The sequence below is a fragment of the Mesocricetus auratus genome, unplaced genomic scaffold (assembly GCF_017639785.1).
Source record: "Mesocricetus auratus isolate SY011 unplaced genomic scaffold, BCM_Maur_2.0 Super-Scaffold_100676, whole genome shotgun sequence".
In the NCBI taxonomy this organism is placed as follows: Eukaryota; Metazoa; Chordata; class Mammalia; order Rodentia; family Cricetidae; genus Mesocricetus; species Mesocricetus auratus.
The window spans coordinates 34,959,290-34,980,372 of NW_024429266.1; the positions used below are offsets into that span (position 1 = coordinate 34,959,290).

Here is a 21,083-nt window from a genome sequence, read left to right on the forward strand (position 1 = left end):
AAAGTACACCAGACAGATACACCGAGCAAAGATGATGCCAAAACCCCCGGCGTCCACAATGGGAAAGGCAAGCATGCAGCCTTTGCTTTCTCACAGCGTGCATTTCAGCTCCACAGTTTCCACCAGGCCCGGCTGTAGTGACTGCTGCCCACACATGCCATGATCCCCAACACATCACGTATAACATTCCCTCAGCACCTCTGTACTTAGCTCCACTAGCTCTCCATTTCTTGTCTAGCTTAGCTACTCGGAAGTATTTTTAGGATCATTTTTAAATAAACTTTGTCCCTTTTGGGAGGGAGAGGGAGGGTAGGTGAGGCACGGTGTCCTGTATTCAAAGCTGGCCTTGAATTCACTGTATAACTAAGGATAACCTTAAACTCCTGATCATCCCACCTCTATCTCCCAAGTGCTGGTGCCCAGCTTCTTTGTAAGAGAGGAATAAGTGATTTCCCTAAGTGAACTACTAAGCAAACACATCCAATCAGAAGCTGGTTTGTAATAAAAACAAAATAAACCTGCATATTATGCTTAAGTACACATCCAGAAACATGGAAATTAAACCAAGGCACAGCATATACCTCGATTATGATACCATATGTTAATATCCCAAAGTCATCGTAGCTTTAGCATTTTTCAGACTGTTTTTAAAAATGCATTTGGGCATTTGGAGCTACCTGAAAGCACCTCAACAGCAGCAATAATAAAAGAGAAACTGGAATGCCGGGCGTTGGTGGCGCACGCCTTTAATCCCAGCACTCGGGAGGCAGAGGCAGGCGGATCTCTGTGAGTTCGAGGCCAGCCTGGTCTACAGAGCGAGTTCCAGGACAGCCTCCAAAGCCACAGAGAAACCCTGTCTCGAAAAACCAAAAAAAAAAAAAAAAAAAAAAAAAAAGAGAGAGAGAGAGAGAGAGAGAGAGAGAAACTGGAACAGTATGTAACTCAATAGTAGAGCATTTGCCTAGCGTATGTGAGGCCCTGTATTCAATCCCCACTACTATACACACACAAATAAAACATCATTTCTTCAAAAGATGTAGGTGCTAACAACTATCACCTTCTACTTACCATATACAACACACACTCCAGGAATTTCACACAAAATAATTTAATCCTCTCAACAACTTTGTCAGGTAGGTACTCTCAAGACTACTATTTTAGATGAGAAAAAAATAACATGCCTAGAATCATATGACTTCTAAGGTCTCTTAAGGTTCTAAATTTGTTATACCTAAGTCAAGCTACCAAAAATCATTAATTTACCTGAGAATCTTAAACTCACATGGTCTAACACATAAGTCTGTGCTATTAACAGCATGCTTTACAAATAGTTACAGCCAGGTGTGGTGGTACATGCTGTTAATACTAGCACTTGAGAGGCAGAAGCAGACAGACCTCTGTGAGTTCAAGACCAGCCTGAGCTATACAATAGCAAGCTCTGGGTCAGCCAGGGCTACAGTGAGACCCTGTCTTAAAAAAAAATAGTTTACAGCTCTATGCTATAATTACAAGGACCCACCAAGAAACCTAAAAGCCTCAAGAATGCAGGTATAAACTGGACAGAGAGGTGCAGGCCTCCAATCCCAACACTTGGGAAGCAGAGGCACGGGGATTAGAAGTTCTAGTATAGTGAGGCCACATGACACACCGGTTTTTGTTTTTGTTTTTCAAAGAAACAAAGGGGCTAGGGAGAGCACTCAATGAAGTACTTGCCAAGCAAGCCTCCAACATCCATATAAAAAGTCAGCCCAGGCAGCACACACCAGCACTGGGGAGGCAGGAACAGAAAGATTCCTGGGGTTTGCTGACCAGCAAGTCTAGTCAAATCTAGGAGTTCCAGGTGGAGGGAGAGACCCTGTCTCCAAACACAAGGTGGAGGAGTTGGGGAGCTTAGCCCAGTGGCGAAACACTTGCCTAGCAAACACACATGCATACACACACACACACACACACACACACACACACACACACACACACACAAATAGACAATGCATCCAAAAGCAAACAACAATGAAAAGAATTAAGATTTTTTTAAAAATCTGTTTAAAGTTAGAAACATCATTTTGTGCCGGTCGGTGGTGGCGCACACTTTTAATCCCAGCACTCGGGAGGCAGAGGCAGGCGGATCCCTGTGAGTTTGAGGCCGGGCTTGACCGACAAGCCTCCAAAACAATACAGAGAAACCCCGTCTCATAAAAACCAAAAAAAAAAAAAAAAAAAAGAAACGTCATTTTGTTAATTAAACGTGTCACCACCATACCTACATTTATTCACTGGGGACTGAATGTGGGGCCTCACACATACTAAGCAAGAGCTCTACCTTCAGCGAAAACAAGGTCTCAGTGCCCATGCTGCTTGGAGACTCACTCTGTAGCCCAGACAAACCTTAAACTCTAGCTTTCCTGCCTAAGCGTCCAGAGCAGAGGGAAATACAGGTCTGTACCACCTATTTTATCTCAAACTGTCTAAAAGACACATATTTCCTGATAGTAATAATATACATTTATTTTATTAAGTTGTTTTAACATGTCTAAAAACATGAGAAAGTTACAACACAATTTCTACAAACCAGTATAAAATGAATTAATCCATTATATTTATTAACTTTTAACAAATGATATACTTACATTTTCCCCTTCTATAGTATCATAAAGGCTTTTAGAACACAGAGAAAAAGGGGTACCCACACCACCCCAAGGACAGCAAAGAACTGGAGAGTACAAAACAATGTAAAAGTCAGGCTGCTGAGGGCTGGGAGCCCAGCTCAGCTGGAAGAGTACCTGAACATGCACAGAACCCTGCTTCCACACAGCATTTGCACAAACTGCTGAGGACCAAGTTCAAGGTCAAACCCGCCACATACTGAGTTCTAGGTTGACTTGGGCTACAGGAGAATCCAGGGTTTGTTTTGGATTGTTTGATTTTTTTGTTTTTTGGGTTTTTTTTGTTGTTGTTGTTGTTCTTTGGGGGGTTCAAGTCAATGTTGAGAAATAATCTCTCTAAGTGAAACATCCTTGTGTAAAATCAGAGAACGTACAACTCCCAGAGCTTCTCTTTTTGGCCTGTCTTTTGTTACAATGATTTCAGCCAAGAACAGAGTAAGCGTGAGGAAAAGAATTTATTTCCTTCCTCTGCATCTAGTAACAGGCTATGGGGGCATCCTCAACTGTTTTCAACTCCCCCAAATACCAGTTTGCCTGTCTATAAATCAACTTTATTGGAATCACTATATTTAGGATTTCTTCCAGTTCTAAATTTTTATGCCTCTGTCAAAGAACCAAACTCACAACTTTCTTCTTGAAAAACAACTAATACCTTCACATATATACTACTTGCTCTCAGGAAAAAGAAAAACAAACCAGAAGGAAATTTGGAGAAATCCAGAGATTCAGAGACATGACCCCAAATGACAAGCTCTACAAATAAAATCTAGTCAAAGATTTTAATTAATAAAGCCCATCAGAGCTGCTGAGGTGGCTTAGCAGGTAAAAGTGCCTGTTGCCAAATCCTACAACCTGAGTTCAATACCTGGAACCCTCATGGCTGGAATGAAAGAACAGTTGTCCTCCAACCTCCACACATGCATCCTGGTACATACGCCGCCCCAAAAATAAATAAATCAATGTAATAATAATAAATGTCTGCTACCTACTGGTCTCCCATACCACTTAAAAAAATAAAAAGCACATTTTAAATAGAGATACCTTACATGAAAAAAAAGTTTAAAAGGAACAATTTAAAAAAAAAAGGCAAAGACACTCCACTTCTCCTCCCCACCCCCCCACTGCCCAATCCCCAGTGGTAGCTAACAGTAGCCAAGCACATTTTTAGTTAATGGTTCTCAGCATTGGATGACTGTATGTCCACAGAGACATCCAGCAATACCTGGACACATTTCAGACGTCACAGCTGAAAGCAGAGTGCTACTGACAATTATTTGGTAGAGAAAAGGAGGCTATATCCTTACCATCTATCATTTAGCTCAAAACTATAGAAACTGAAAAACTCTAATAGCTGATGTGATCATGGTTGACATTACAGTCCTGGAAGCTTAGAATGGAGCCCAAGACAATAGCACTAAATGGACCATCTTATTCATCAGAGCAGAAGGTTAAAAAATAGGAAGTGTAATATGAGCTGAATTAGAAAGGAGAATCAAATGAGCAAACAGCAGCCAAAACAAGAAACAGAAAATAAATACTGGCTGAGTTCCTAGCAACCTTCCACTTCCTGTTTCTAGACAGGCCTTGCTGCATTCCTGTCCTTCAGTTCTCTACATGGCCATGGAACCATGGGAGTTTTCTACGGACTGCACAAATTGACCTCTGTTTCTTATAACTAAAGAGTCCTGCCAACACACACCACCCACAGAAACTGCTGAAGGAGATAGAAGCAGCAATTCTGCAGTGTAGTATGGAATCGCTGAGTCCAAGAAAATCAGCAGAGAATTTGAGAAAATTTGCTAACTGAAAAACCAATTGTGAAGTCATCAATGTAAATTCATCTATAATACAGAAACAAGAATGCTGGGCAGTAGTAGCACACACTGTTAATCCCAGCACTTGGGAGGCAGAGGCAGGCGGATCTCTGTGAATTCAAGACCAGTCTGGTCTACAGATCGAGAGCCAGAAGAAGCTCCAAAGCTACACAGAGAAACCCTAGCTGGAAAAACCAAAACAACAAGTATGGCAAATACTATGGAAAGCAGAGAAATAAACAAAATGCCCTAAAGTTGAAAACGAACTCCAAAGATGATGTGTGTAAAGAGTCCTCCTTTAAGACAAACTTTTTCCACATCTACCATATCAAATCCTGCTTTTTGAACACAGTTAATTTCAAGAAAAAATCTTGAAGTAATTAGATCAAAGAACTTATAAAAGCATTACAATTTTTCCAAACAGGGTTAATTATAGAACATAAGAAATTTTTAATGAAACAGAATGACAAAGATAGAATTTCATAAGTTTTACTTGAAGATTTAAAAGCCAAGCACGGTTGCTCACTTGAGAAGCTAAGGTAGGTTTGGCTAGAGTTCAAGGCCATTCTGGACTACATAGTGAGTTCCAGGTCAGCTAGGGCTACAATGTGAGACTGTCTCAAGTAAATAAATATGATAAAATACAATTAAGCTAAAAATAGGGCAATTAAGTGGGGGAAAGTCTCCTAAGAGAATAAAGGCAGATTTGAAAAACTTTTTAAAAAGTCATCAACAACTACAAAGAATGTTCAAGTTTGCTCAAAGCACCTTCACTGACTATAAATTATGTACTATAATATAACAAATATCATATGTTACTATCTGAACAATGAAGATAGATAAATATGTTTGAAAATGTTAGGGTAAAATTTCCATTTATTTGTATGCTAACCAAAATACTGATTATAATAATAATGACAGCAGGGTGGTGGGGGTGGTGGCGTACACCTTTAATCCCAGCACTCGGGAGGCAGAGGCAGGCAGATCTCTGTGAGTTCGAGGACAGTATGGTCTACAAAGTGAGTTTCAGGACAGCCAGGGCTGTTACTCAGAGAAACCTTGTTTCAAAAAGCCAAATAATAATAGTGACAGTAATATAATAAATGATTGTCTACTTGTGTGTCCACAGATCTAGGCTGGAGAGATGATTAATTGCACCATTTGCTCTTCCAGAAGACTCAGTTCAATACCCAACATCCAAATGGTGTTTCACACCTGTCTGACAACCCAGTGCCTCTTTTGGCCCCTGTGGGCACTTCACACATATGGTGCAGACATACATGCAGGCAAAATACCCAGAAACAGAAAATTAATTAAATCTTTTTTTGAAGTTCTAAATAAACCTTAAACTTTTTTTTATTTTTAACACAGGTTCTCTCTACATAACCTTGACTGCCCTGGAACTCAGTATGCAGAACAGGCTGGCCTCTGCCTCCCTAGTGCTGGGATTAAAAGCATGTACCACCATGTCCAGCTATTTACTGACTACTATATAAGCTCCTCTACAGTACATTTGTGTTCTGCATTCAAGTATTTTGTACATTAAATACAATCTTTAAATCAATCAAAGAGTTACTATAACAAAAAGCTTTGGGCATCAATCTTTTTACAAATAAAGAACAGATGGGTAATACAAACAATTTATTGTTAGGTTTGTAGTTTTTTTGTTTTGGCTTGGTTTTTGGTTTTTTGGGGGGAGTGGGAAAGTTTTCATGACAGGGTTTCTCTGTAGCTTTGGAGGTTGTTCTGGAACTCTCTCCGTAACCAAGTTAGCACAGAGATCCACCTGCCTCTGCCTCTGGCTCCCAAGTGCTGGGATTAAAGGCATGTGCCACCACCATCCTGCTACTGTTAGTTTTTATAGAATATTTTCTTAGTAATTACCTGGAACCACAAAATACTAAGTGGCAAGCTTGGGTTTTAACTCAGTAGTGTTGGTTTTGTTTTGTTTTTCTTTTCTTTTTCCAGTTTGTTGTAATTAGCATAGAGGGAAGGGTAGATTATGAAAATGTGTGTATATACTTACTGTCTACCACATCAACTGAAAGATTTCTGGGTCAGTCCTCTCTCTCCTAGGACAGCACACCATGGAATATAAATGGCCTGAGCCTGCCGAGCTGTGTTATGCTGGTCAAAACCTAACACTGGCAGAGCTCATTGTAGAGAGGCCAGCGAATCACCACACAGCTCAGCACATTCACAAGAAACAAAATGAAGCCAGAGCTCAATGTAGTTACTGTTTCTTGAAGGAAATCAGACTAAATTTGGGATACTATTATATTAAATGTGTATTCATCTATGCTTTTGATTGGAAGTTTGACTGAAAGCCACACTGAAACAACTATCTAATTTGTATGATATTCTCAGAGTCTACATGCAACCCGAAACAGCACTGCTTACTAACAAAGAATTATTGCATAAAAAAACTCACTTCCCTCTCAAAAGTTTTTAACTTTTTTTTTTTTAATTTAAAGACTGGTGGTAGTAGCTAGAGAATTCACTCAGGTCAGGAACTAATGTTCCTGAAGAACACCTGAGTCTGGTTTCTAGCAGACCCATAAGTACCTCCAACTCCTGTGCCTATCTCTATATAGCCACCTGCACTAATGTGCACATACCCTCGTAAAAATACACACACACGTAATTGAAAATGATAAAAATAAATATTTTCACTGGATATGGTGGTACATTCCTTTAATTCCGGCCCTGAGAGACAGACAAGAGAATCTCTCAGTTGGAGGCCAAACCAGGGCAGGATCCTGGTTTTTTTTTTTTTTTAAGATTTATTTATTTATTATGTATGCAGTGTTGCAGGCCAGAAAAGGGTACCAGATCTCATTACAGATGGTTGTAAGTCATCATGTGGTTGTTGGGAATCAAACTCAAGACTCTCAGTGCTCTCAATCTCTGAGCCATCTCTCCAGCCTCTAACTTCTTTAATGAAGATGTTCGTTAACAGCTATCTGAACACTGACAGTTTTTGGGAAGCAGTTCTGTCTAAATTATACCTAAAAATTCTTAGAGTCATTAACATGTACAATTAGTAAGTATACTCTAGACTATGCTCTGGGTTGGCAAGATTGCTCTGCAGCTAAAAGCTCTTGCAGCACAGGCCTGATATATTTTATCTGGAAATAAAAAAGTTCTTATAAATTGCATAGTGCAGTAATAAACTAGAGAAAATACTTCAGGCAGCTAATATAAATTCTAATACCAGATCTTTGGAGCACTTCAATTATATATATATTGGTTTTTAGAAACAGGGTTTCTCTGTGGCTTTGGAGGCTGTCCAGGAACTAGTTCTTGTAGACCAGGCTGGTCTTGAACTCAGAGAGATCCGCCTGCCTCTACCTCCCGAGTGTTGGGATTAAAGGAGTGCGCCACCACTGTCTGGCTTCAATTATATATTGTAATGTTATAAAATGATGCCCCTCCTCCACATAATTCTGTTTATGCTCAAGATGACAAAGATGCTATCAGATGACCTTCCATATCTGGGTATTTTGATGTCAAAATAAAAACAGTCATCTACAGTTTTCTTTTTTTGTTCTTCTTTTGACTGTGTGTGTGTGTGTGTGTGTGTGTGTGTGTGTGTGTGTTTTGCATGAATGTGTATGAGGGTGAGCTCACTCCCATGAGCCAACATGGAGGCCAGAAACCGACATGAGGATGTCTTTCTCAATCTTTTTCCACCTAATTTTCTGAGACAGTCTTTCAGTGACCTGGAAGCACACCATTTCCGTTACTATAGTCCGTCAGCAAGCCCCTAAGAGCCACCTATCCGAGTCATCCTCCCAGTCCCCACCTACAAAGTTGTGTCAAGTAAAATTGTTACTTATCAGATATGTTGTCAGTATAACATGTCTTAAACTAACACTATTACAAGAACACCATAACCACTCAAGAACATCTACCCAGTTTAGGTTCTAGTAAAGGATACAAAGTATGGTGGACTATATGAGCATGACCCCTTTCGGGGGCATATGTTTCAATCGTTGGTCCCCAGTTGAACTGTTTGGGAAGGACTAGAGAAGGTGAGGTATTGTTTTTTTGTTTGTTTGTTTGTTTTTTGGTTTTTCGAGACAGGGTTTCTCCGTATTGTCTTGGAAGCTGTCCTGGAACTCGCTTTGTAGACCAGGCTGGCCTCGAACTCACAGAGATCCACCCGTCTCTGCCTCCCGAGTGCTGGGATTAAAGGCGTTCGCCACCAAGGCCTGGCTGAGGTATTGTTAGAGGAGGTGTGTAACTAGTGGTGGGCTTTCAGGATTCAAAGGACTAGAGCCATTCCCAATGTGCCCTCTCTGTCTGATGGCTGTGGATGTGAGCTCCCAGCTGTCCCTTCTGTTCAGTAGTTCTGAACCATTTCCCTGTACAGTCCACTACTAATAGAAAGTCTGGGTAGTGAGTATTTTACACTCTTTTCTACATTCGTAACTTTCAATCTTCCTACCTCTACCACCTGAGTGCTGGGATCACAGGCATGTACTACTGTGCCCAACCAAATTAATTTTTTTCTTTTTTAAGTTTTTCTGGACTACATATAGTGAGGTGCCTGCCAGCTTATGATATAAAGTGAGACACTATCTAAAAAGAACAACAACAAAAATTTAATTCTCCTAACAATTAGTAATCACTGCCAGGTATGATAATACCTACAATTCTAGCACTTAGAGGTGGAGGTAGACTAGAGTTCAAGACTAGCCTACAAGACCCAAGTGGTGATGTATATCTGTAATGTCAATGTTTGGGAAGTGGAGGCAAAAGAATAGGGAATTCAAGGCCATCCTCAGTCGTCAAGTTTTAGGCAATCCTAGGCTACAGGAGACTCTGTCTTAAATAAACAGAGCAATACCAGCCTGGGCCACACACAGAGACTGTTTCAATGAACAAAAAACAGTTAAGTGGTCACTACAGCAGATCATGGTATCTTATGGAACATTTCACTTTGGAGTGCCTACAACTTATTCTGTAAAGACTTAAAAATGAATTATAGAGTTGGGCAGTGGTGACACACACCTTTAATCCCAATACTCAGGAGGCAGAGGCAGATGGACCTCTGTGAGTTCGAGGACAGCCAGGGCTACACAGAGAAACCCTGTCTTGGGGAGGAGAGGGAGACAGGCAAGGGGATACACTATAGATAGAAAAGAGAAAATTCCAATGATTTAAAACAGTGAGTTTAAGAAAAAAATTGTATTACTCAAAACCTCACAATTTGTGGTTATTTTTTAATATAATTTTCAGAAAGGAGGTAGGAAGGAAGCAACACTGACTTGAAATCTTTTAACTGTTGAGATATTCCAGATACTAAAAAGTAGAGTATGCCGCTAGGCATAGTGGTGGTGTACACTGGTAATGTCCGCACTAGGGAAGCTGAGGCAGGAAGACTAGTGGAAGGAAGCTAAGGGCCAGTCTACTATACACAGCAAGACAAACAATATAAAGGATAAATAGAGTCAACCCTAGATTACTAGCACAAAACATCAGTTCACCAATAAAGCTTCAACTAAGCCGGGCGTTGGTGGCGCATGCCTTTAATCCCAGCACTCGGGAGGCAGAGGCAGGCGGATCTCTGTGAGTTCGAGGCCAGCCTGGTCTACAAAGTGAGTTCCAGGACAGCCTCCAAAGCTACAGAGAAACCCTGTCTCGAAAAACCAAAAAAAAAAAAAAAAAAAAAAAAAGCTTCAACTAAACACCTGACAAGTCATACAATACCTCATTCTTTCAGACCAAAATACAGCCTATTATTTCATTCCTCCTAAATTATATTTCTAAAAATTTCTGGCAAAGCAAATTATTATAACAGATTATTCATGGTATTAACGATGAAAAAAATTGCCACTCTTGAATAAAGAAAAAAAATCATGGTTTCTGATAAACTTCCTAAGAGACATACAATATCTAATTTACATTAAAACCTATATGTAGAGTCAGTGAGACATTTCAGCAAGCAAAAGCAATTGCTGTACAAGCCTGATGACATGAGTTCAATTCCAGGAACCCATGACAGAAGTAAGAGAACTGCCAAAAATTGTTCTCTGACCTCCATACACCTGCATTCAAACACACATGCCCATGCACCCTGCACATACATGTTTGGAGATGCTGGAGGTCAGAGGAGGCATCAGATCACCTGCAGCTGGACTTACAGAGAGTTATGAGCCACCTAAGAACTGCTTCTAGTAACCAAACTTGTACTCAACTACTCAGCCATTTCTCCAGCTCGACACCAGACCAATCAGTTATGAATTTACATGCTAATAATTCAATAAACTCAAGACAGTAAATGTTTTCCCCTGTTTTTTGAGACAGGGCCTTGTTACACAGCCCTGGCTGGTCTGATACTCACTCCATACCCCAGGCTAACCACAAACACACAACAATCCATCTGCCTCGGCTTCCTAGGACTGGGATTATAGGCATGCACCAACCAAATGATAGTGATTTATATACTAGTTCCACAACCTAGATTATCTTTTCACAATCATGTCAAATGTATACTTGCTATGTAGACCAGGCTGGCCTCAAACTCAGGTGTCTGTTTTTAAAACAGGACAGGAGGTTAAAGACAAAACTTTTCCCATGCCAGGGAATGTATGACCACTGAGCCATCTCCCTAACCCTCTACAACACCCACTTTTGTCTCCTTAGGTACAAGCAAACAATGTCTTCACATTACTAACTTCGCCCTCCCCAGGTGGAACAGGCTATCCTTCATGGGCTACTACTGGTAGATTCTGAATTGAATGGACACATATTGGCTCAGTGGTAGAGTACCGTCTAGCTTGTATGAGGCCCTCAATTCAATCCCCCAGACCACCACCACCCCCCAAAATTAAAAAGTACTTACTTCATCTTTATTTCTTCCAGTATTTATTATTTCTACTCTTTTCAAACAAGCCTTTGGCTACCATATTCACATCCTATCCATCTGCTTTTAACTTTCAACCCTGCCAATAAATCATTATCCCAGGTACAAAACTTTGGTGTTAACTTTGACACATTCTCATTTTTTATAATAAGAATAGGGGCTGGAGAGATGGCTCAGTGGTTAAGAGCACTGGCTGCTGTTGCAGAGAACCTGGGTACAATTACCAGCAACCACATGGCAGTTCACACCTGTAACTCTAGTTCCAAGGCTTCTGACACCTTCACACAGACATACATGAGGCAAACACTGAAGAACATAAAGTAGAAATGATGAGAAGAACGATAAAAACAGGTACGACACATTGAATTCGTTTTTATTAAAAAAATTAGCCAGGCGTTGGTGGCACACACCTTTAATCCCAGTACTAGGGAGGCAGAGAGGCAGGCAGATCTCTGTGAGTTCGAGGCCAGCCTGGTCTACAGAGCGAGTTCCAGGACAGCCTCCAAAACAATACAGAGAAACCCTGTCTTGGAAAAAAAAATTTTTTTGAGACAGGGCCTCATTTTAGACAAGCTGGCCTTGAACTCAAAGAGAAACACATCTTTCTCTGCCTCCTGGGTGCTCAGACTGGAGTTGTGCACTATCACACTTCACCCACAATGAACTAATATGTGAAAGGCAGTATTCTAAATGCTTTGCATATTTGAACTCAAAATACTAAGTACTCTTATAACCCCTATTTTACAAATACCGAGCCCAATATATAAGTTGATCAGGGTCACACAGGAAATAAAGTCAGATTTCAAATACTGACACAATGGTTCCAGGGTTCCCACCTTTAACAATTCCACAGAGAACTCTTAGAATCAAGCCCTTGGTTGGGCTGTGGTGGCCTGTACTTTAATTTCCAGCACTTGGGAGGGGCATCTCTGAATTTGAGGTCAGCCTGGTCCACAAACTGAGCTCCAGGGCAGGCAGGACTATTACACAAAGTATCTGTGTGTGTGCGTGCATGTGTGAAGAATCAAGTCCTTTACGTTCATGAAGTTAGGACTCACATCCTCAAGGCCCTCAGAGCCCAATAGGCACTCCAAAACACTCTTACTCACTAAACAGAATATTCCTTGAACTTACCTCTCTTATTTCCACTGCTTTTAATCCACTGACTTCAAGAACAACTTCCTAGGCGTTACATTTCATACTCGAGTTTATAGCCAATCAACTAAACTCATGAAACTTTTCTGCCAGATTTCACATAACCCAGTCTCTTTCAATTAAAGGTTTTGTTCCTATTACTTCTCAGTCATAAAATTACAAACTTAGAGGGCATCTCTTTCACAAATAAATTCAGAGATGGCTTTCACTTCTGTAACCCCAGCATGAGTTTGAGTGAGGAGGAGGACTGCAAATCTGAGGGTGGCCTGAACTAAACAGAGACGCTACACGTGTGCATGTTGGCACACCTCTTTAATTCCAGCACCCAGGAGGCAGAAGCAGGTCAATCTCTGTGAGGTTGAGGAGCAGCCTGGTCTACATAGTGAGTTCCTGGACAGCCAGGGTTGTGTAGTTAGGTCCTGTATCACAAAAAGAAAAAAAAAGGAAGAGGAAAACCCAAATAACTTTACTCTTCCAATTTTTGCTCTAGCATCTCCTGACTATTTCATCCATGACTTCCCATTTTCCAGTTGTCTGCTTTTTTCCAACCCCACAAGACCAAATCACGTCCATCCTTCAAAACCTCTTCCTAGTTTATTCTTCATGACTTCTTCCTTCTTACAGGCTGAAGAAGGGGGTCACTGCTGCCCACTGGGCCATGCTTAACACAGTAATCCCATAAAGTAAAGCTATGTGGCTCTCTCCCTGAAAACTGTTAACCTTTTCTCTAAGTTTTACTATTTCAATAAACACTATATGAATAGCACCTGCATGTAAATCAATACACCTTGAAGAGCTGCTCAACTTTAACAGTGAGCGTGTAAAACTAAGATGCCCCAAATCACCTGCCCCCTCCATTCAGAAACAACTCTGGAGCTGGAGTGATGGCTCGGCGGTTAAGAGCACCCACTGCTGTTCCAGAGGACCCGGGGTTCAAACACTAGCAACCTCATGGCAGCTCACCCACCACCCTATAGTTTCAAGAGGAGACCTGACGCCTTCCTCCTGGCCTCTCCGGGCATCAGGTATGCACAAGGCACACAGAGGTACATGCAGCAAGCACCCACACACACAACAATTTTAACTGGTTTTTAAAAATTAAAAAAGGAAAAAGGGAACAAAGAAGTCCAAGTGCAGAATTCAGACACAACTCGCCCAATGGCTATAAATCCCTGGGATCTTTCTGCATGCTACCATCTATCATCACTTCCTTTGAAATTCCCTTTCTTGTGACTCGTTTACACTTCCTATCCTTCCCTTTCCCAAATTATGTGGTGGGGGACACTGTTTATCTTCCACATGTGTTGTCAGTAAAACTGTAGCTTGCGACTTCTCCAGCTTACATTAGTCAGATCTTTCTATAGAAGTCACGTCTACATCACCAGCCTCTTGAGGGTATTAGGATGTCTTCTGCTTCTTTTCCCCCTTCTCTAGTCTGTCCTCCTCTAGTGCTCTCAAAAATGGTCAACAACACTACAGAGGAACAAAAGAATCCACTTGGCTTCAGGGGAAAAATTAACACTCGTTTTTTCTCCTTTTTTGCTGGTAGGGCTTGAACTTGGGCCTGCACTGTTTCTATTTACAGAGCTCTATACTTAATTTTTCCCACTGCACCCTTTCCTATACTCTACATTACTACAACAGTTGGCTCATGTATATAACAAAAACAAATTAACAGAGTATGTGCTCGAAATTTGCATTTAGTAAGAGTTTAGAGTTCCTGGACCAACAAGATGGCTCAGTAAGTAATGACACTTGCCTCCAAGCCTGATAGTGAGTTCAATCCCTGGAACCTGGTGGAAGGAGAGAAGCGATTCTCCCAGCTGTCTTCTGAGCTCTGCATACATGCACCGCACACATACACTCACACACAAAATAAATGTAATTTTAAATAGCTTAGAGAGAGATCTTCTAAAAACTATTTAAGACGGAGTAAGTTCCAGACTACCTGGAGCACCTATGCGTGTATATACACAAAACTGCGACTCAAAGAAAAACTCATTCATATACACATTGAAGTCCTAACCATACCCACCCATCTGCAGCCCCGCCAGCCATCTCAGAATCCTGTGTCCTACTCAGATACACACAACAGGGTGGTTTGGTAAAGCCCTTCATTTTTTAGTTTAGGGAAAATACTCTGCTGAAAGTAAGTAGAGATGCTAAAAAGGGCTCACAGTTCACCGTTCTGACACTGCTCACTGCCTGATTAATAAAACACGTACCGAATATGCCACGATCGCTTAAGATGCAGTACCTATTTCCCAATTCCTCAGGGCACAACTCGTTCCCGTCGTTAACAACCGGTTTATCCTCCCACCTCCTGAACCTGTGCTCATACCTGCCTTCATCCTTCCCTCCCTAGGGATACCAGCCCTTGTTCCACAGTCCCCCGGTCCTGTCCCAGGACAGCAGCCAGTCTAGCCTGGGTCCCTAAGACCACTCCTCGCTCTCTCTGCCGCCGCCCCCAGACGCTGCCAGCCAGGCTGGAGAGCCGAGCCGGGCGGGGGGGAGGGGTGTGCCTCGCCTCCCGTGACTGGCCCAGATGGCAGCAGATTCCGCCCCCACTCCCGGGCACCCCTCCAGCCCTCGCCCCCCGAGGGCTGCCCGCCCGCCTCGCACCTCGCCCCGACCCCACCCCACCTCCGGCCTCCCTCACGCCCTTCGCCGGCTCCGGACGCACTCACCGTGCTGGGTGAAGACGTTGAAGCCGGTGTCTGCGGTACGCCCCGCCGGGTCCCGCCTGCGGCCCGAGGGCCTGGCTGCGCTGCTGCCCCGGATTCCGCGCGGCTGCGGCTGCTGGAGCCCGGGAGCCTCCCCGACGCGGCCCACCTGCTGCCCCATCCCGCCGCTCGCGTACTCCCGCGCCCCCGCCGACCCCTGCTCACATTCCTCCTCTGCTCCGGCCTCGGAGCTCCCGGCGCCGCTCCGGCCTCTCCGGCCCAAGCCCAGGCCCCCCGGGCCCGAGTCGCCAGCGGCTCCGCACGCGGACTCCTTAACAGCCGCCGCCGCGCTGCCTCCCAGCGACTCACAGACTCCCCTTCTCCCTCCCCCCTCCGGCGGCTCCGCGCCCCAGCCGCCGCCGCCATCTTTAAACCACCGAGCACAGGGCGAGCGTGGGACAGAGCGTCTCCCGCCCCCCTCTCGCCCAGGCACCTCCGCTACTCGGAGGGCGGAGCTCCAGGTGGCCCCGCCCCGCGCCGCGCCCCGCTGGGTGGAGGCAAGGGCCCACAGATCCACCGAAGCTTTCGGGGGCCCCGCGGATGCTTCACCGCGCCCGGCCTCCGGGTCTGACCCTGCCGGTGCAAACGTTCATCCACGTTCGGCTCCACACACCACCCCCTCTTGAGAAAGCGTGGGCTCCCCAATCTTTCCAGTCCCACCTCCACCTGTCAAGTCAGAGAAGGCTGAGAACACACCACGTGCGCAGCTCAGCGGCAAACAGCTGAGGCTCGTGAATCCCTGTGCTTCGCTGCCCTTCAATTGAGGAGTCCTTCACACATAGCAGCAGGCCTAGAGTGAAGTTTGAAATGGTACAAAATTCCTGGGGACATGGTAAAGTGTAGGGTTAACTTAATTTTAATTTGGGGAATTATTTCTTGATGTTAAATTCCATTCGCCTAGGTTGTGTGGGCTTTGCGGTGTTATTGGCAAAACAGTTGTAACCCAATTCCTCATACTACCATGGATGGCTCGTGAACTCTTCTGCTATCTACCTAACCGCATGTGTTTCTGTTTGCTTTAAAACGCCTGACAGTAAAGCTAAATAATCTCCCCCACGGACAGGTTTTCCTCACTGTGCACGATGCCAGGTCCTCCTTTGTTGACAAGGGAAAAAAATACCACTTTTACCTTGTTTCTGAGTCCGAACTTACTCATCTTTAGCTTCTGTTGTCTAAATAGTGACACAGGAAGAAGAGAAGTGACTTTTATTGACATAAACTCTGTGTGCAATTGTCTCACCTTCCTACCCCACTGTGTGTTCCAATGTTGAACCATTTGGGGTTTTTGGGGGGTTTTGTTTTGTTCTGTTTTGTTTTTAATCCTCAAAGACTCAATGATGCTTATTTCCTGCTATTCCCTTGACTTCCTTGTTAGTTTTGTTTAAAAGGCTCAGTTACTGGACACACCACTTGAAATTTTGCTTTTGAATGAGGACTGCAGCCATTATGTAGAGTGGTGTCAACAACCACCAGGAAGAGAAGAGTTAGCAAAATAGGTGTAGTTCTACCCCACATCTCTTTTGTAGAACAATGCAAACTCACAAGTGTGTGTTGGTAACACTCAAACTCAGGACCTGGAGTTCCAGACAAGTGCTCTACCACTGGGCTACCCACCCCAACCTCCAGATGATTTTGATACACACATTCACTGTTGTAAGGATACAGATATTCACTATTTTAAGAGTCTTGGGGGGCCGGGTGTTGGTGGCGCACGCCTTTAATCCCAGCACTCGGGAGGCAGAGGCAGGCGGATCTCTGTGAGTTCGAGGCCAGCCTGGTCTACAAAGTGAGTTCCAGGACAGCCTCCAAAGCTACAGAGAAACCCTGTCTCAAAAAACAAAAAAAAAAAAAAAAAAAAAAAAGTCTTGGGGGCTGGGAAAAGATGTAGTGTCAAAAAAGTTCTTGCTCTGCAAGCTAACCACCTGGACCTGGAGCCCCAGAACTCACACAAAAAGCTACCGATCATAGTGAGAAGCCAGATACACTAGCCCAAGCACGGTGATTGCAGTTTGTCTACAAGAAGGTGGGAGGCCGAGCTGGAAGACTCTCCAGAAGCTCACAGGCCAGTTAGCCTGGCTTACGTATGCAGCGGCTAAGGGAACCTGTCTTAAAGTGCAAAAGAACTAACAATGAAAGTTGTCCTGTGACCTCCACACAGGTACACAAACACAAGCTCAAACACACACTAAGAACACTATTAAATTATCCCATTACCACCCAGGGTGTGGCCAGACACAACTGCATTTGGCTCCCATAGGAAAAGAAGCACTACACTTTAGCACTGGATAGGATATGAATTTTCATTTATATCAAAGATTTCCTATACTTAAAATACTTTTTTTTCCCTGGGAGTTATGTTCTACCCCTGTCATTCTAACAGTGCAGAGGCAGGAGGATCACAAGTTCAAGGCCAGAATAACTGCATAGAAAGACTTGTCTCAAACAAACAAAAATGATATACACACCACACCCCATGCTGCGGTGTATACTTGCATTCCTGTGTGGTATTCCCATCTGCTAAGAAAGCTGAAGCAGGGAGATTGCTTGAGTCCATGAATTTGAATAAGACCAGCCTGTGTGACATAGCAAAATGCTGTCTCAAAATACTGGGTTTTCTTTTAAGTCATAAAATGGTTGCAGCTACTGAAAAAAATTAATTCACAAAGCATAAAGATGATCATAGAAATAGAATTTGTTTTACTGTTTAGTTTTTATTTCCCCAGGGAGTTCCAATTTAGTGACAACAGTTTGGTTTCTCTGCTAATTCATGAATGATGGACAGTAATTGCTGTGTCGAATAGTGCTGTGGTTAAGGGCAGGGACTCTCAAATTAGAAGGCTTAGACTCAAAACTTGGCTCTGGCAGGATGAGGGTAGTTGTAGGCCTATAGCCCCAGAAACTCTGGAGGTAGAGACCAGAGATCAAACCAGCCTGGGCTAGATAGTGAAACCTTGCATACCAACAAGTAAGCAAACAAGAAAAAGGAGGGAGGAGGGAATGGAGGAGAGAGGACTGGAGGAATAGAAAAGTGTTTGGTGTGAAGAAAAAAGTCTTGCCAGCCGTGGTGGCACAGCACTCAGACAGAGACGAGGAGCGCTGTGAATTTAAGGCCAGCCTGGTCTACACAGTGAGTTAGTTCAGAGATAGACAGAGCTACACAAAAAGGCCCTGTCCTTCTGCACTGATAGCTGGGGAACCTGCATAGGACCAAACTAGACCCTCTGAATGTGGGTGACAGTTCTGTGACTTGGGCAGTCTGTGGGACCAGGATTTATCCCTAGTGCATGAACTGGCTTTTTGGAGTCCATTCCCTATAGAGGGATACCTTGCTCAGCCTTGATACAGTGGGGAGGGGCTCAGTCCTGCCTCAACTTGATAGCCAGACTTTGTTGACTCCCCATGGGAAGCCTTACCCTTTCTGAAGAGTAGATTGGGAAGGGGGGGGGCAAGAGGGAGGAGAGGAAGGGGGAACTGTGATTGGTATGTAAAATGAAAAACAATTTTTTTTTCAAGACAGCGTTTCTCTGTGGCTTTGAAGGCTGTCCTGGAACTAGCTCTTGAAAAACCAAATTTTTAAATGCAAAAAAGAGCCTATCTTATAACTCCCCCCCTACAAAAAAAGTACCATGCAAATATATACTGTTAGCACAAAATAAGAGACAGGAAGAAGAATCAGGAGTTCGAGGCAAACCGCAGGTATGTGAGACCTTGTTTTACACAAACAAAATAGTAATACAAAAACAACAACAGAATAATGCTTGTTTACATGTAGATTCTCCAAACGCTGATTCAGTGTTTTCCTTCTTCTTCTTCTCTCTTTTTTTTTTTTTTTTTTCTGGGGGCGGGGGAGAGGACGTTGCTTGAGACAGGGTTTCTCTGTATTGCTTTAGAGCCTGTCCTAGAACTTGATCCGTAGACCAAGCTGACTTCGAACTCACAGAGATCCACCTGCCTCTGTCTCCCAAATGCTGGGATTAAAGGCGTGCGCCATCACCACCCTGCTTTTTTGGCTATCTTTAATGTAGGTTTTTGTTACTTGAGTACTTCATATGTGTACACAATGTGCTTTGATTATATCCCCTCACTTTTCTGCCCTTCAACTCCCCATTCCTGAGTATGGACAGCCAATCTACCAAGGGGCACATCCCCAGAGAAAAACTACTTTCCATTCCCAGTAGCCACCAACAATTAATAACTTCTCAGCTATAAGTGGGACCTTATGAGCACCTCTTCTGTCCCTGCTGGAATTTTGACTGGCTTGATCTTATACAGGTCTTGTGGAGAAAAGCACAGCTGCGGTGAGTTCATAAGGGCAATGGCCATGTCCTGTTCAGCTCTGACCAGGGTTAAGAGCAGCCCAAATCTACAGGTATAAATATAAATACTTAGAAGGAAGCAATAGTAGTAGTTTGTTTATAATAGTAATAGTTCCCCACTAGGGCCTGTGGCCTTCTCAGCCATGGGCCTTTGACAAAATTAACAGTACCAGGCATGCATTCCCTCCTGTGGAACTGTCCTCAAATCCAGTTTATAAAAAAAAAAACATTTGAATAACCCTATAACATCTGTGCCATTATTGCACCAGTGGGCACATCTTGCCTGGCAAGTCAGTGTTGTAACATTCAGGGTCCAGCAATGGGTAAGACACTCAGTGGTCTACACAGCTCCTTCCAGTACTGTGAAAGCTAGCCTGCAGGGAGGAAGCTTCCCAGCCAATTCCAGATTGAATTCTCTATGTCCTACAAACAAAGTGCCTGGTGTCTTCAGCAATAGGACCTAGTTATGGATCTAGTTATGGTGGGTAATTAAGAGCAGTAGCAGGGCTTGGTGAGACAGACGAGCAGGTAAAGGTACTTGTTACCAAGGTTAGTAATCTGTGCCTGGGACTCACATGGAAAGAGAGACAACACCTCCAATTGTCCTCTGATCTCTACATGTACCCCACGACGTGTTCACACACACACAATAAATACATAAGTAAATAAACATTAAAAAAACAAAAACAGCTCCTGGTCAAGAAAGTTAATTAAGAAAGAAAAAGAGCAATAGCAATTTCCTGTTGTTTGGGGAGTTCCAGGGTCTCCAAGACCAATAACTTGTAGGGAAGTGTTAGTACGTGGCATTGAGTTTTCCACTTACTAACCCGTTTGTCTTACGAGAGAAGCATTGTTCACCCATGCAGGGTACTATGTTCAAACTCTTATTATTTATTCATTTGGACTGGGTTTCATTATGTAGCCTTGGCTGTCCTGGAATTAGCTATGTAGATCAGGCTGCACTCAAACTCAGAACGAGTTTGGCCTCAGCCTCCCAAGTGCTGAGATTAAAGGCAATCACACCATACCCAGCTGTACTATATTTGTGACTTAGCTCACAAAGCAGCAGGTTTCCATAAGGATGTTTTCATACATCTTCAGTTTTGTTTAACCCACCCCCTGCTCCTCTCCCCCACCCTCTTGCCCCATCACCCCTCTAACTTCAGTATCCCCCCATGCCCACTTCTTTCATATCATGCATGTTCCACACCCCTCCCCCACTGAGGCCTTTTCCTCTCCCCTCTCGCATATGCTTCCTGCCTTCCCGTTTCCTAGCCCCTCTGGTTTTGAGACATGGTCTCTTCTCTACAGCCCAGGCTCGCCTGCAAGACCCTGGATATGATCACAGAAGAGGAGCAGGGGGGAAAGGGGAAGAGAAAAAAGAGAATGAGAAAAAAGGTAGAAGAGGTTGCGGAAGCAGCCCCAGAGGCCCAGAGCAGCCCTAGCTAAGAGGCTTGCTGCTCAGCACCTTGCCATCCTCATCACAGAGCCTTACCACTCTGCAAAGGCAGGGAGCTGCTGAGCCATGCCTCCCTGACCCC

At 43.6% G+C, this 21,083-nt stretch overlaps 1 protein-coding gene across 7 annotated transcripts in view; it reads right to left on the reverse strand.

The window, feature by feature from the left end:
• Abl2 (ABL proto-oncogene 2, non-receptor tyrosine kinase) overlaps nt 1-15,574 on the reverse strand; it is an 87,779-nt gene extending 72,205 nt beyond the window's left edge. For 3 of the 7 annotated variants that reach the window (XM_040737365.1, XM_040737363.1, XM_040737362.1), the window contains exon 1: nt 15,191-15,571. In XM_040737365.1, the coding sequence (XP_040593299.1) occupies nt 15,191-15,347 (157 nt within the window). In that variant the 5' untranslated portion in view covers nt 15,348-15,571. Of the gene's footprint in view, nt 1-15,190 lie in introns of all 7 variants that reach the window. The other 4 variants (XM_040737360.1, XM_040737359.1, XM_040737356.1 and 1 more) reach the window with 2 other exon arrangements.
• Between the last annotated feature and the right edge of the window lie 5,509 nt (nt 15,575-21,083).